General features: G+C 42.5%; 5 protein-coding genes across 5 annotated transcripts; 4 read left to right on the top strand and 1 right to left on the bottom strand.

Annotated features, from left to right (window-relative positions):
- Positions 1-392: 392 nt before the first annotated feature.
- EAF01_009845 (uncharacterized protein) lies at positions 393-1194 on the top strand (the record flags this gene model as incomplete). The annotated part of the gene is made up of 5 exons (XM_038918101.1): positions 393-417; positions 590-599; positions 792-887; positions 939-1039; positions 1097-1194. The coding sequence occupies 5 exons, from the start codon at positions 393-395 to the stop codon at positions 1192-1194; spliced, it is 330 nt and encodes a 109-aa protein (XP_038766071.1).
- Positions 1195-3842: 2648 nt separating this feature from the next.
- On the top strand, positions 3843-6897 carry EAF01_009844 (uncharacterized protein). Its single transcript, XM_038918100.1, has 5 exons — positions 3843-5007; positions 5066-5146; positions 5208-5330; positions 5399-5446; positions 5741-6897. The coding sequence occupies exons 1-5, from the start codon at positions 4788-4790 to the stop codon at positions 6418-6420; spliced, it is 1152 nt and encodes a 383-aa protein (XP_038766070.1). The 5' UTR covers positions 3843-4787; the 3' UTR covers positions 6421-6897.
- A 600-nt stretch (positions 6898-7497) lies between these two features.
- Positions 7498-8090, bottom strand: EAF01_009843 (uncharacterized protein; the record flags this gene model as incomplete). The annotated part of the gene is made up of 3 exons (XM_038918099.1): positions 7498-7640; positions 7711-7802; positions 7978-8090. 3 exons carry the CDS (start codon positions 8088-8090, stop codon positions 7498-7500), a joined length of 348 nt encoding a protein of 115 aa, XP_038766069.1.
- An 852-nt stretch (positions 8091-8942) lies between these two features.
- On the top strand, positions 8943-12647 carry EAF01_009842 (uncharacterized protein; the record flags this gene model as incomplete). Its single annotated transcript, XM_038918098.1, has 3 exons — positions 8943-10989; positions 11054-11187; positions 11238-12647. 3 exons carry the CDS (start codon positions 8943-8945, stop codon positions 12645-12647), a joined length of 3591 nt encoding a protein of 1196 aa, XP_038766068.1.
- Positions 12648-13559: 912 nt separating this feature from the next.
- EAF01_009841 (uncharacterized protein) lies at positions 13560-15944 on the top strand (the record flags this gene model as incomplete). Its single annotated transcript, XM_038918097.1, has 3 exons — positions 13560-14198; positions 14461-14911; positions 15013-15944. The coding sequence occupies 3 exons, from the start codon at positions 13560-13562 to the stop codon at positions 15942-15944; spliced, it is 2022 nt and encodes a 673-aa protein (XP_038766067.1).
- Positions 15945-16924: the final 980 nt, after the last annotated feature.

Here is a 16924-nt window from a genome sequence, read left to right as displayed (position 1 = left end):
GACTGGAAAAATAGCCTTTGATATGGTTTCGACAATTTCTGATATTGATAATTCGCATAGTCCTCTTCGCAAACTATAGCGACGTTGACATTTCTTTTTTCCCTTTGCTGTTTCTTCTTGATGATGATGTGATTGCGAAATGGATACATCGGAACTCATTCCTAGAATTCTTCCGTTCAAATCCCCGCTTCTTGACACCTTAAATTTCAGAGAACAAGAAATCACGCTTCTGGGTGCTTAGTCATATATCCTGGGAGCCCTAGTTTTTCGCTAAACTTCTAGGAATTGTGTGCATTCTGGAAAGACGAAAAAAACATCCTCGACGCCGACAACCATTTACGCCAAACCGAACGAAGTCTTCCCTCTCAAATCCACGAGAGACTTTCGCCAAAATGCCTACCGAAGCCGGACACAGACGTGAGTAACCCTGATTTCGAGATAGCATTGGCTGTGCGGACCTTGAAGAGGAGGAGGTAGTTGATGGAAAATTGCGAAGTTGCAGTTTTCCTAAGACGGAGGCAAACTTGTTACACTTAAGCAAGGCCGCGGTTTGTTCTTGAATCAATTGCTGACTGTTATATGTTTTTAGTCTATGTTAAGTAAGTTTACAATTTATTCCGATCAACGAGCATACTCTGGATTCGAATAGCGATATGGAGGCTGGAAGTGAGACAGGGGTCAGAGATTGACGGAGAGGAGGTTTCGACAACGCACTTACGAATTCGATTGTTAGATTGAGATGGATTGTTTGAGTTGAATTATCGGACACATACTGATATGGATATCTTCAGGGGACGCCATTTGAGCTACCAACGCGGCAAGCGCAACACCACCCCAGGCACCAGCTTGATCCAAATCGAGGGTGTCAACAACACCGAGGCTGCCAAGTAGGTTATACCATGATATGGGAACATTTCTCAATTCTAACAATATAACAGCTTCTACTGCGGAAAGAAGGTTGCTTTCGTTTACCGCGCATCAAAGGAGGTTAGAGGATCAAAGATTAGAGTTATCTGGGGAAAGATCGCTAGACCACACGGTATGAGGGATCCGATGTGCTCCTCCGCTGGGAATCAAATACTAATTTGTGCCAAAGGAAACTCCGGTGTCGTACGTGCTAGATTCAGACAAAACCTCCCACCTAAGTCTTTCGGCGCATCCGTTCGCATCATGTTGTACCCATCATCGGTCTAAATGGTTGGTTTGGAGTTGTTAGCATGGACTGGGAGGATGGTTGATGATATGTCATATTTGGGCACTCGAAGAGGGCGGCAATAATGAGCACAGCCTTGTGGGTAGTATACCAATTAAGCAATTCAACACCACAATGGCCGCATGGGTATATGATTAAAAGTGCATATGGGATCGTCGTGGAAATCTTCACTAGACGTAGACAGGAGTTATCGATCAAAGGTTTCACAATTTCATCCAGAACGACATGGAAAAATGTGCTCCTATATCTTTTGGTCTTACTCATGTCAATTATGCTTTCACAACGAAAATCGAAGTTTGGTACAATGGTTTGCTCGTTTTACTGGATTCTGGGAACACTTCGATTTTGAGACTCTGAGCAAAGTAGTGCTCTTGATAATAGTGATTTTTGACAATCCTGCCATGTACATGGAAAATGACTTGGGTACGCACTATAGAGATGGGATATTGACGTCAAGATGGAATGGTAAAATACAATACCGGTACTTGGACCGGGACCCCAAATCTACGTACTCCGCACCCCCAAAGTGATCCATAGGTCTCATTCCAAAGACTTGATCCGCTAGGTTAGCAGTGATCCATCCACCCATCCTCCAATGTTCATGCATCTCTCTCTCCAATTCTTCAACCTACATGTTCCCCAAGCAGCTCTATGTATCAATACCACATTTCACGGCACCCGTAGAATACAAGCTGCAGATTTCGAGACACAGATATCACACAAGCTGAATATCCCACATTGATGTACTCTTAGTGCTTTATGTGTTAAAATACGATCTTATCTTGATCTGAATCCTCCCAATCATCTCATGAAGAGTCTCGAGTATGGAGAAGCACAGATAGGTAAGGAATCAATCTTATCGAACACGAAGGTTTGGCTCACAACCACCCTCGAGTTAGTTGCATGTGGTTATCGAGACATATAACGAGTTTCAGAGTCTAATCGCCCCCGCCCCTCCAGTTAAGATGTCTATTGAGCCTTCACCATCTGAAACCCGAACCTACTTTTGTTTTATTATCACCGAGTTGGGATAGTGAGGACAAAAAAGCGTGGCATAGTAGTAGGTAGGTAGGTAGGTAGGTAGATCAAGGTGGGATTCAGTAATGTGATATTTCAGCGGTCGTTGCATGGATTGAGTGAAAGGTAGGTAGGTACCTTGTAGATAGGAAAGATGGAATAGATCGATAGTTATATCGGTATGCCAAAATTGATTGTACGTGGATGACAATGACATTGGATGTAAACGACAAGACAAGAGAAATACCGAGACTTCCGATTTTCGATGAGCTGATCGCGGAGACGAAAGAAAGTTCGTGTCTTTACCTAGTTAGTTAGTATAGTAGTTCTTCAGCCACCACCATTTTTTATGGGGGCCACCTTATTTAATCCAATTAAATTCTTGAAATTCTTGAAATTCTTGGGGGTGGATGGATGAATGAATAAATGGATGGATGATGGAATGGATGGATAGATATCGTAGATGGACAAATGGATGGCGAAAATGAAAACAGGATTGATTTGAGGTGTCTATATGCTGATGGAGATGAATTGGGATGGGATAAGATGCATTGGGTTCAGGTATGGCTTGCTTGGTGTAATGTTAGCATTGATAGCTGTTTAAGTGTCTGATACATTTGAAGTGGTATTATTTCTTTACTCTTCTAGAATATGTCTCGAGTCTTGAGGAGATGGAGGAGGGAGGGGGGGGGGGGTTGTTGGTGAATAACTACTAGGTAGTTATTCCTATTCAAACTTTCGAGTCCAACTACGATGAACCAGGTCGGTCTCTAAAGTCGTAGCCTCTCTAGAGGCTATATATGGAGTATTGTATTGTTAGATAAAGCTCGGAAACATGGCAGTCTCCGTTGGGTTGTCACGCTACCTAGCACTGCCTACCTAGGTAAAGAAAACGAGAATGCGGCAATGTTGATGTTGGAATTGTGAAGAAAATGAAAAGGAAACTAAAAATAACTTGATAGTGTGACTAAGAATACGAATGAGAATACCTACGTACTTTGTAGGAAATATTCTGAGGTACTGTTACTTCATTTGCGTTGGTTGGAAGCTTTGAATGCAATGCACCAGAACTTCCCAGAATCCCCGAACTCCCAGAATCCGAGATGCTTTCACTGGTCCTCGCACAGCACCAAAAGAACCAGGATATAAATAACTTTCTTGGGACTAGTGGTAGATCATTCTCTTATCGTTTGATTTTTTACCTCATTTCATAATTCATATCACCACACCACCACTTTTACTAGGTATCCTTTTCCTGTCTTGTCTTGTCTTTCCTTTCCTTTCCTTTCCATTGCATCCCTGCTTGGTAACGAAAGAGCATACGAATCCTGTCGCAATGCCATTGTTGTATCGCTGGACTTCGGATCGAAACCAAGTTTCCGACGAGCGAAACACTATCTCATTGGTGATGGTTGAAGGATTTTCATCCAAGCCATTCGATACTACGGTTGGACAACATACAGAGCATTGCTTGCTACGTCCATTGGGTGTGTTGTTGGCTTACGATTGAATAACGAATTAAAAGTGTACCTGAATGCGAGGTAGAGACTTATTGTTATTACGAGGTAGGTAGGTACCTAGGTATGATATCTCAAAAGGCAAGGAAGCTATACGAATCCCGAAAAGCTTTATTCACTGGTTCGAACGACTAAACAACTTGGACAAGAGCTCCTCGTCATCAAAATACCCTCAAGACCTAATAATATTATACTTTTTCTCATGGCCTAGTCTGGAATCCATCGATGGATGATGAATATTGATTTTGCTTCCAAACCCCCCCTCCAGTGGCTGAATAACATTGAATGCTTCGTATTAACTTTTCCATCTCCCCGCGTAAAGTACGTGTAGTCGTATTGTCATTCTATACCTCTCTCCCTTTTCTTCTTCTTTTCCAAAAACCAATTTGTTTCCTTTCTCAATCTTCATCAATCGTTTATTATTCATCTCCATTCATCTCCATTCATCGTTTTCCTATTACCTACTACGTATTAGGTGCGCAACGTGTGAAGGCTTGAAGAAAAAAAGCTGGGCAAATAAACAAACATAAACAAATCTGCATTCATCGGTCATCCACAAGAAGAAGAAAAAGGAAAAAAAAAAAAAAAGATACATTCGCTGCAGTACTTCCGATCCAAGATCTGATTCACATCATACGAAACCATCAATCGTTATATCTGGAGATTATTTGGGGGGAAGAAAGCTTAACATCAAACGCATTTTTGATCGTCTTCAAACTATCCACTACTGTCGTTCGATTTATCAAAACATCAGGTTTTTAATTCTCGTCAAGCTTAATCCAAACACTGTGAAACGGATATCTGCTTTTGATATAAAGCCGCCAAATTCCCAACCACCTACTTTTGACGTTCACGACCGAGACTCAGACCAAAAGGACCAACTTCATTTCAGAGTTCCACAAATATCCCTACAAACCTCTCGATATTACTCCACCACACCCAGGTTTCACGACGATAAGGCTCAGAATATCTTGATAAAAGTTGCAATAGACCCACAACAGCGACAATCACTGTCCACTTATCGACTTATACTTAGAAATATGCAAAACCAAAATCAGCCGCTACCCTCGCCCCCGGGCAATCAAGAGCGGCCTGGGAACCGCCAAAGAGCAAAGACTTCATCTGGCTTCAGCTTACATTCTCATAAGAGCAGTGGCAGTGGACAGAAAGTTGATCTCACAGAAACACACCGAGAGAAGGAAGCAAAAAGACTTCATTCCAAAGCTGATCCATCTCTGGCCATGACGGAAGCCGAACCTTGTGAGTACTCATTCATATCATGGGATTCATAAATCACATACTGACGATTCCATCACAGCTGCTGTTGCAAACGACGTCGCAACTTCGTTAGCACCCATTCGAGCAATTCAACACAGAGACAATCAGGGAAACCCTATCGGTTCGTTGTCTTGTTCAATTTCACCATAATTCTTGTGCGCTGACTTTTTTTTTCTACGTAGCGGATCCTGATCGTTCAAATCCTACGAGAAGCAGATGGGAGAGACCTTTGGATACAATTCGAGCCTTTGAGGCAGCTATTGATGGAAACTACTCTTCAAGAAAATCAATGATACGCGGTTCTGGTAAGAATCCCCAAGCTTCTATGTGCTCAAGATTTTGGCGTATCAATTCTGACATTTTCACTTCACAGAATCCGAGGTAGGCTCAACATACAATCGACGTAACAGTTACTATGCTGGTTAGTGCATTCCAATTTGTTTTTCTCAATTTTCTTGTTTGCAGAATTTTCTGCACACTACTTTTAACACAGTTATCATACCTGTTTTTTGTTGGATTTGAGCGCTTAGACTATTATGGTCTGTGGTCTGTGGTCATGGCCAATGCCAATTCACCAACCGAGCACATTTTCGATGAGCTGAATGGGAATTTGATATCTCGCATGCTCTAGCGATTTTCGTCTTCCAGTGGATTCTTGGCGCACAGCGCGTGAAGTTGACAACTGTCGTACATACGCTAACAGATCGCCATATAGCAAGTCAAATGCACAATGACGAACGACTAAGGTATTCTCAGCAGAGCTATTATGGAGGAGGACAACAACAACCTTACAGACAGAGTAACCAATATGGTGGTGGTGACGGACGACCAAATGGAATGACAAGGCCCGATAGTTATTATACTACCGATAATCATGGAGGTCATGCCAATGGATATACCCCAAACAGATCTCGATATCCTCGAACAGCATCAGAGCCACAATTTAACAGCGGTGTTTACACCGCAGCTGGAGGCCAGCAACATTCATATGAAACTGTGACAACTGCCTCCGGTAGTGGAATGTCTGGCGAAGCTCCAGAATACTCAACCGACCCCAGCAGCTTGAATAGTTCAGTAGATGGACTGCATGCGCTACCACAACAACCACAACAACCTGCGGAGACATATGGATTCAATGGATTCGGAAATAACCCCCAATACCTTCCACCTGGAAGCAACATCAATGAACAAAACGGAGCCCGAAGACAGCAGATTGGCCAAGGACCTACGCCCTCTAGCAATGATAGTACACCACGAACTCCAATCAATCTTGGTATCACCAGTGAAAATTCTTTACCTCAAAAATCGGTCGTTCAAATCACCAAATCAGAGGCCAAACCCCAACCCGAGAAACGGAAAAGTTGGTTTGGAAAAAGGTTGAGCAAGAATAAATAAGATAGATGCTGGTCATCCTCCAATATCTATCACGCTATTTACCATCTAATACGGATAAAGGGAGAGAATAATCTTGGAGTGGATTGTTGGATGTATGGTATTGATTTTGTTCTAATGATATTCATGACGGGCAAACATAGGGGTGTGGGGGCCAAGGGATATAACGGAATACACTTGGATGCGGTTGGATTATTTTTGCATCAGAAGGCGTCTGGTGTTGTATTTCTTTGTGTCCACCACTACTACTATTCCCAAAAGTTGGTTTAGGAAAGGAGCTGTGAGTTTGCAGGCCTTATGTCTGGCCTTAATTGGCTCCTTTGCCTAGAAGATGATGGTTGGTGATGCTTGGAGTCAATGATTTTGCATGTGGATGGCCTGAATATGAAGATGAATATTTATCGGTCTACATATTTCACAATGGTTCAACAAACTTCTATCTACCCAATTTTTGGAATATTTATGATTTTATTTCGCCATTATCACTTGACCTTTGTGATTGTGTGATTATTAGTTTTTCTATACAAGATGACTGACTGACACATGACTTATTTTTAATGTGATCATTTCTCAGACAACCATGGAAGTCATTCTCATGATCATAATGTTTCCAAACATTCATATGTATGACCTATACCTATACTTCGTTTTATGAGTTTTCTTCTCCCATTGTTTCGATATCTTTACCCACTACCAACTTCGTGGTCATGGTCAACTGATTGGATTTGACCTTTTTTTTTCTCTCGTCAAATCAAATGATGATAGATAGATGATAAATGCCCAGAGCCGTGAAAGAAACCCCTGAAAGACCTTTTGAGATGGATAGATTAGAACTCGGGAGTTGTATCCTCGTTTTGGTAATGAAAGAAAGGAAAGATTCTTATTCGATTGCAAGATTTGGTGAGGGAGGGTTCTTGTGTAAGGAGTGGGAGATAGTCCTCTCGCGTCATGTATGATGTAAGACTCGGGAAAGACTCTCTCGTGTGAGACTCGTCAACATCCTCGTACAGACTCGCAAGGAAGCCCTCGTACAAACTCGTAAGAAAATCCCCATACGAGACTCGAAAAAAACTTCCTCGTCTACAAAGACTTTTTGGATTCCTCTTCCTTCGCGGCAGCTTCAAGTGCTTCGCTCTGATCTTCTCGCATGGCGACGATCACGTAGCCCATGAGGACGACGTTGGCCATGATGGCGGCGGTGGCGCCGGCGAAGGTAGAGTTTCCTGGAGTGGGTGTTAGGTGAGTTGGGGAAGAGGGGGCGGGATGGGAAGGAAGACAAAGAGGGAGAAATACCTCGGAAGATAGAATTTAGAGTTAGGAAATAGGATCCTATTGGGACGACGATCATGGCGAGGGTGAATCCGAGGAGCTTGAAGATTACATGGCTGGTGAGGGGGATTTTAGTTGGGGGGTTGGGAATTTGAGGTGGATTGTTCATGTGATGTGAAGATTGGAAGGGGTAGGAGTGAGACGAGTGAATGTGAGGAGAGACATGTGATGGTGATGATAATCATGAGGCTGATATGAACCCGAGACATATTGTAAACATGGAACACATACGCAGGAACTGCAGGTGCAATATTACTCTTTGCTCCAGCAACAGGTTTGAATTCTGCTTCTTTTTCTTCGCCGGCGGCGATGCGGTCGTGGGGTGTTCGTCTTTGGGTCGCCATTGGATTGGTTTGTGAGGAGGTGAGGGGTATAAAGGATTGAAGTAGATATATGTTTTGAATACTTAATGGAAAATAGATAGATAATTGATTTTTGTTCTATGATGTTATTGAAATCTGATTGTAATTATTGATTTTTCTTATAGATTTGAGTATCTATCTGAATGTTTAGCTTTGTGGAACAACTTGATATATATATGTATCAATTAGGAAGTGCAAGTGGAAGTGGACACTGCTGACTTCGCGCAACTCGCGAAAAAGGACAAGATGGGGAACGCGTTAATTGGATTTTTACTAGCGTGTTAGCGTGTCTTTTCATTGACCGATAGTGGACCTTTTTACTAAAGTCAAAAGTTATTTCTACGACCTAGTTATCGTTGGTCAGATTTAGGGCAGGATAAAGAAGAACGACACAAAGATTGAAGGGTCAAGATTGATGGAATATTGATAAGAAGGTACGAGAAAAGCTCATTTTGGAAAATTCACTTTTGTTTTGTCTGGGGGAGCATTGAAAGAATAAGCTGGGGAGTTAAGGTGAACGGCTTTGCCATCTCGCTGTCTGCTGTCTCGCCAGTTCGCAAGATTTCTTTCTCTTCGTCTTCTTGTACTGCAACAATCTCTGGGAACGCAACCTTGATTGATCAGGAATGTTCTGGATATTTTACCTGGATGAATCTTGATTTTAACTGGAAACCATTGCAGATTGCGAATCTACGTCGACCAAGATCCAACTTTATATTAACCTCATTCAATTGTTGCTTTTACAACTTGCAATTCTATCCTCTTTTAATTTCTCGTCGAAGGACGAAACGATCTCGATTTCTCATTCCAAGAATATAACGACAGAAACGAATTATGGCTTCCAATTTTCCCAATCCCTCTCTTACACTTGATTCGCCTGCGATAAAACGGCAAAGAACTGAATCAGGTTATACATCTATCAACAATTCTGTGAGAAACATAGATACCTACAATTCAGATGCGGATGATGGGGATGATATTTTCAAGGACTATGTGCCCGATACACCAGCAACAGCGAAGAAGTTCGAAACGCAACCTACACAGATCATAGGTGCTGCTAGGAAGTTCGAGACTCAACCCACGCAGATTGGACCCACTACCAAGAAGTTCGAGACTCAAGCTACCCAGATAATCGATCGAGCTGCTTCGCTGGCATACCCACCAAGTTCTCCAAATATCAACAGCTTGAATGGTGTACAAGTACCTGCTTCATCACCTTTACGACAATCGCCTACACCAAGAAAGTTTATCGCATCTGCAATGGCACCTGCTGGAACTCAATACAGAGCACCATTTGGAATCAATCAAAAACCCATCGCCCCTCCAAGGAAGATTATCAACTTGGACAGTGATGATGAGGAACCATCATTTGTTGGAGATAGTTCTGATGATGATGACGAACTAACCAGTGTGGACATCAAGCCTACATCATTCGTTTCAAAGAGTGCTTCTTTTGGGTCTACAGGTTATCCAGATGCTTCGCGATCATTTAACGGCAATTCTAAATTTCAAAACGCTCTCGCCAAGGCTGTGTATAATCCACAGAAAGGCATGAAACAACAGGGTCCAGAGAGAGCCAGGCCAGTCCAGGATATTTCGATCAATGACATTCCAGAAGGTGAGCTTCGGATGAAGGCTCAGCGCATCAAGGACATCTTTCCAGGGGTATCTATTATGGAGGTCAAGGATGCTTTGCTCGTGACTAAAAACGAGTTTGATGCTGCTTGTAGCCTGCTTGCAAAAGATAAACCTATTGAGGTTTCCGACGATGAGGATGAAGTTCAAGAGATGGCTGCCTCAGAAATGGCTGAACCACAGATGAGAAGAGGTCTAGCGAAACCTATCAAGTCAATCAGGGACCGATATACTTCTACTCAAAACCAGTCTACGCAAAGACCGGCTCAAGTACCAGCTCAAGCTACCACGCCACCAAAAACAAGGAAAAGACTTATGAAAGGACGTAGAGATCCAACTTCACCTGCAGCTGCCTCCTCTCCAGTCAAATCTCCAGCCAAGTCTCCCGTGAAGTTGGCTTCAACTCCAGTTATCATAGATATGTCTGATGATGATTCTGACCTTGAGCAGGAGGAGGAAATCGAAGAAGATCCAATTCTTGAGGATCGACTACTCAAGTACTTGAACAAATGCACATTGGATGATCTTATCGAACTTACCAATACCACCAAGAATAACGCGCAAGCAATGTTGGACAGTCGACCTTTCAGGAGTCTTGATGCTGCGAGAAATGTGTCAAATGTTAAGACTTTGAAAAGTGGCAAGAGAAGTGCAAAAGCTCCTATGGGCGAACGTCTCGTGGAAACTGCTTTGGAAATGTTTTCTGGCTACGAGGCTGTGGATCTCCTCGTTAAAAGATGTGAGGATCTTGCAAAGCCATTGGAGGCTGAGATGGCAAAATGGGGATTCAATTCTTTTGGTACTCGCAAGGAAGGAGAAGGTATTGAACTGGTATCTTTCGAGGATGCAGATTCTCAGCGTGATTCCGGAATTGGCACTCCAAGCAGCACGTTATCTACTAATGGCGAGAATGCCGATGAGGACAAGATCGTATCTGCCAAACGCAGGAAAGCGAGTGTCGAATTTTTGAAGAAGCCCTCGCTTATGGCAGATGAAGTCGTTCTGAAAGATTATCAAATCGTTGGCTTGAATTGGTTGAATTTGATGTACGAGCAGAACCTGAGTTGTATTTTGGCAGATGACATGGGTCTTGGAAAGACCTGTCAAGTTATTTCGTTTCTTTCGCATCTTGTGGCTACTGGTCGGACAGGTCCTCATGTTATTTTTGGTCCTGCTGCTGTTTTTGAGAATTGGTGTCAAGAATTCCAGAAGTTTGCTCCCAAATTGGCTATTCAACCTTATCACGGTAAGTTCAACATAGATGGATTCGTCCCAAGTATCTGAGGGGGCATTAACTAATTATCTTTTAGGTCCTGCGGCTGAACGTGTCGAGTTGGCTGAATCCATATTGGAGAATCGAGATGAGATTAATGTCATTGTTTCTACCTACGATATGGCTGTCAAGCCTGCCGACAACAAATTTTTCCGAAAATTGGGAGCTGATGTAAGTGTTCAACAAGTCTTAATCTGATTTCAATTACTAAGTAGCATTAGGTTCTTGTTTGTGATGAGGGTCATATTTTGAAGAATGGAGCAACTCAAAAGAATCAAGCTCTGAATAGAATTCCTGCTAGCTTTAAGCTTTTACTTACGGGTACACCTCTTCAAAATAACCTGGTCGAATTGGTTACTTTACTTGCATTCATTCTTCCAGATGTTTTCAAGGAACGAGAAGAAGACTTGAATTACATTTTCAAAGCAAAAGCAACAACTCGAGATACTGATCATGGAGCCTTGCTTTCTGCCGAACGTATTACTCGAGCCCGATCTATGCTGACTCCATTCGTCCTACGACGGAAGAAGCATCAAGTGTTGAAGCATCTTCCTACAAAATTATGTCGGGTTGAACGTTGTAGTTTGGAGCCAACGCAGGCTAAAATCTACAACGAGCATGCAGATGCAGCGAAAGAACGGGCACGCAGGCGTCTTGAAGGTGTCAAAATGCCACCTTTGAAGTCTGAAGAAAATAACCCCATCATGCAACTTCGCAAAGCAGCTATTCACCCGCTACTTTTCAGACGTCACTTTACAAATGAGAAGATTGAGAAAATGGTCGATATCCTACGAAAGAAAGAGCCAGATAATTTCCCTCCCTCTGCTAAACGAATCCATCTTGTGGAAGAAATGCGCAATGCTTCGGACTTTTGGTTACACACGTGGTGTGTATTATATCCATGTATCAAATCTTTCGACGTTAAGAAGAATGCATGGATGGATTCGGGGAAGGTATCTGCTTTAGTGGAACTTGTGACTAAATACAAGGAGAATGGGGATCGAGTTCTTATTTTCTCACAATTCTCGCTTGTTCTTGATATTCTGGAATCTGTATTAAACACTTCCATGATCACATACACTCGTATCGATGGTGCCACCAAGATTGATGAGCGTCAATCTTTGATTGAAAGATTCAGGGATGATACTGATATTACGGCTTTTCTCTTGACGACTAAAGCAGGTGGAACGGGCATTAACTTGATGTATGCCAACAAAGTCATCATTTTCGATGGTAGTTTCAATCCTCAAGATGACGTGCAAGCAGAGAATCGTGCTCATCGCGTGGGACAAACTCGTGATGTGGAAGTTGTCAGATTAGTCACTCGTGGTACCATTGAAGAAGCCATTTGGAAAATGGGTAGAAGCAAGTTGATGCTGGATGGGAGAGTGGCAGGCGAAGAAGGCGAAGAAGCGGGCGAGAAGGCCGTGGAAAAGATGTTGTTAGAAGGTGTTACAATAACGGATGAAGAAGCGGCCCCTGTTGCTGAGGGTCATGAAGCTGCGCCCAAGAAAAATGTGAAGGGCAAGGCCACGGGGCAAAAACTACCGGATAGGAAGAAATCAGGCACGTTTCTCGATTTGGCGATGAAGGGAGCGGAGAAAGACGATGAGGATGAAATGCTTGTTTGAGGTGACTGACCAACATATTGGTAGTACATGCTATGCAAGATAAGCGGGTTGGATTGTTTTCAACGAGATGATCGGGGTCAATGCTAGAAGGTGGTTCTGTTTGCGTCATCATATTATTTGCATCAGGTGGATCTTTTGGACTGGGGTAGCGTTCTGAGCTATGTGGTTTGGATTGATGAGGCATAAGACGTAACATGAGGAAGAGTTTAAGCGAGCGAGATTTGGGGAGGATTTGATTCATTATCTACGTTTTTTTTTCGCGCGCATGCATAAGAAAGGAGATACGTCTGTATTAAAACTTAAGAGGCATGAGCATAGCGTGGGTAGGAGGGGATATGTTAAGGTATACATAGACTACGATATAACTACCAGAGGGAGTAGGGGGATCGGGAGTGGAGGTGATAGAGAGGTAGTGGATAGATTTTAGATGGTGTGTTGGATTCCTAGTGGAGATGTGAAGATGAGACGTAGACGGAGTTAGATTAGATACCTGGGGATTGATGAATGAACATACAAATATCTAAAACTTCCATACATGCCACAAGATTATGAATTGAAACGCTGATCTATAGTAAGAATCAGTCCTGAATCTCCACTCGACTTTTTCATTCTAAGGAAGGTGAAAGCCAAGGCCGTGTAGTTTGAGAAACAGGAGGATTTGAGAGAAGCATCAGTAGTTGCGTGCATTTATGGGATGCACCTTGAACTCCAGATATTCACAGTCAATGCTAATATCATGATTGAAATCAAAAGTAGATATTTGCTCAAGGTTCGCTACAACTAATTAGCCTCAACCCTAGTGGACTTTAGCTAGCTAGCTTCAAGCGTGTATAGGCTAAGCACTACTTTCGACTTGGAAATTTTTTAAGAAATCTTCATCATTGATATTGATATCGACTAGAATCAATCAGTATGAATAATCATTCTCAAGAAGATCTCAAAGAAGCCAGAGATTTCATTGACGATCTACAACGTCAGAATGGCGGAATCAAAAAAGAGCATGAAGAAATTCTAGAACGTGAATTGCCTGAAGTCCTGCAGACAATCAAAAATATGCTAAGAAAGCTCGGGGTCTCGACTCAAATGTTCGCCCTTTTCATAGTCAATGGTGATTTCGTGTTACCTGAAAGCAATCGTACTTTGCTAACTTTTTGCACTTTGGCTGAACAGCTCTATCAAAAGTCTACTCGCTTTATCTACGAGATTATTCAAAATGCGGAAGACAACAGATACACAGCCTCAAACAAGTTACCCTTCTTGTCTTTCACTCTCCACTCGGACCGCCTCATTATAGACTCCAACGAAGATGGCTTCACCCGGAAGGACATCAATGCTACATGTTCTATTGGCGAGAGTACTAAAGCATGCGTTCGAGGCTATATTGGAGAAAAGGGCATCGGCTTCAAATCTGTCTTTAACGTTGCTCATAAAGTCCATATCCAGCCCGGGCGTTATTCCTTAGCATTTGAATATTCCAAGGAGGATTCCAAAGATTGTGGACTTGGAATGGTTACGCCGATGAATGAGACCCCACATGAGCTTCCCGATGATGTTCGAACATGGATGGTCTTGTAAAGATCGAGAGGCACTGTGTCAAGATTTGCTAAATTTGCCAAACACACTACTACTGTTTCTCAAAAAACTACAGCAACTGACTGTCAAATTTGAACTTCATGATAGGGATGTTCACAAGGTCCAATTCTCTCTGATGCGTCCAAAAAACAATGGTCTCTCTGAAAACATAGTTCAGATTAAAACCGCAATCACGGGCACAATCAATTCTGTCAAACATAAGAGTTTCTGGGTCAAATAGCGCCGCGTCGTCAATCTCCCTGCTAATTCCGCTCGTGCCAAAATTCTTGAAGCTGAAGTCATTCTAGCCTTTCCTATTAATGAAGATCATGTATCCGACATTGAAGAACAAGATGTTTTTGCTTTCCTTCCCTTGAAAAAAACCGGGTACAAAGTTGGCCAAGCTGGAAGATGTACAATTGTGAATACTGAAGCTAACTTGAACGATAAGTTTCTCATACAATGTGATTTTATTACCAAAGCCAGCCGAGAAGATATTGTGGATTCTGCGTGGAATAGGCAATTACTCGAGGAAGTGGTTGCAACGTTCCGCAGCGCAATTAATGATCCCAATGGGTTTCTTGAGTACAACGCACTTCGATACAGCTGGATCAGATATATCCCCGCAAATGCTATTACAGACGAATTTTGGGGGCTTCTGCAACCTCGCTTGTTTAACAGACTTTGCAGCAGTAAATTCTTCTTTTCTCTGGATGGATCTCGCTGGACACTAATCGCTTGCGGGTTTTGCAGAACACCTTTCGAGACAAACATTGCGATCCTCTACTGGCAGATACTATTGCAGGCACAACTGCATACGTCTCGGAGCCCTACGATCCTTCTGATATCCCTATATTGGAAAAGATGAAAGCAAAGCGTCTAAATACTGGTGAATTTTTGCAAAGACTAGACGAAGATCTTGTTGGAATTCATGATTCTCGAATGAAAACTACGCCTTTGAGCAGCCTTTGGCATACGAGAATGTCAAATCTTCTCATTAGTATGAGTCAGGATGATAGCAATAAAATGAAGATACAAAAGCTGAACATCATACCGCTTGACAGTGGAACGTGGGCTCGTCCACTGAATGCGAGTATAATTTTCCCAACTTCGGGTGGGGTTGACATACCGAAGGATCTACCTCTAAACTTGGTCGATGGAAAAGCACTTGAAAATACGAGTAGGGAAAAGCTCTTTTCGCAACTTGGAGTAGCTGAGTGTTCACCAGAACGCATGTTTCCTCTCATTGAGCAACGGTATAATTTCCCCACTCGGAAGATTGACTCTGTTTCCGATATCAAATTCCTTTTCTGGCATCATGAAAAGCTTCCAGCTTATTATTCAATATTCATGTGGTTATGGAATGGGGAATGCTCTTTACCACATGATACCAATGTCGGCGATTGGATTTATTGTAGGGAATCCGATCATGCATGCACAACGATCAAAATTATTGGTGAATCTATACCACTTGAAATGAAAAATGGCAGTCATGTCAGATATACAGGGAAAAGTTACTACAGCCCCCTCGAAGCTTGTGGCATTCGAAATAGGCACACTGGAATCGAGTGGCTTCGGTCTCTTGGGATTAAAGAGACGCCGCAAATACGCCGTAGAGAGAATCCTTCAGATCCCAAACTTTCGATTGGAATTCAAGCACATTTTAAAAGACCTTCTGAAATGTATGCTTGGCGCGTTGCAAGCAGATTGGGTGTAGTACAATGAGACGCAAAAATGGGATAATTTCTTCAAGCAGAGGAAGGTTCCCATCCTTGCCTCATCGGCGATGATGAGTCTAAAGGACACATATCTACTAGTATCAAAGCTCAAAGGTATCGCTTCAATTCTGGGACTAGAAGAAGGTTTCGACTTTTTGGAGGATTTGGATGGTATCTCTGAAATTGAGGTTTTCAAATGGAACTTCCTCAAGCGATTTGGAGTTGGGGTGGATGCAGATGTTTCCTTTTGGCTGAGGTTACTAAAGCAAGCTAGACAGAAAGATTTAATCAGCCCCAGTATTGTCTTCAGAATTTATTCAAGGTTACAACCCTATATTGACGAGTTAGATATTATAGAAATCAAGTAAGTCACCCAATGCCTAGAAATATTCTAGCATAATCCGATCAACTAATGCTTATTAGGAAAGCTTTTGAAGAGGATGTGATCTTTGTTCCCAACTCCAATTCTATGGATGACTGGGAGTGGAAGTTTAAAGTTGATTTTCTATGGAGTGGCCCCGAGTAGTATGAACACAAGCCTCGTCTTCAACCCATCAATGAATACCAGAAACTACAAGCCCTATTTGTAAATACTCTCGGCATTTCCGATGCCACATGGAGCGATTTTCTGGAATACCTGGGACATATCAAAATTGAGGACCAAAACAAATCCAATAACGACCTCAACGAACAGAAGAACAAAATCATCTTGCTATATGATAAGCTCAATGAATTAAGGGGGGGTGATAGTAAGTCCGGAGAGACCGAAATAGTAAAGTGCATATTTTACACAAGCTAGCAAATGGTCTTTTCTAACCGAGCAGATCATGTATCGAGGAAGGCAGGCTTCTTTACTACCCTCCAAACAAGTTGTGGTATGCCCCATCATCGTGCGTCTGGACCACAGAGGATATCCAGCTCCCAGAGAAGATTTCTATCGCCACCGAATACAGGAATCAACGGACATTCTTTCGGAATGTGTTAGGT

Source organism: Botrytis porri (assembly GCF_014898465.1).
Source record: "Botrytis porri strain MUCL 3234 chromosome Unknown BPOR_015, whole genome shotgun sequence".
NCBI lineage: Eukaryota > Fungi > Ascomycota > Leotiomycetes > Helotiales > Sclerotiniaceae > Botrytis > Botrytis porri.
The sequence above is the reverse complement of the archived record's forward strand: the minus strand, read 5'-3'. Positions and strand labels throughout refer to the sequence as shown.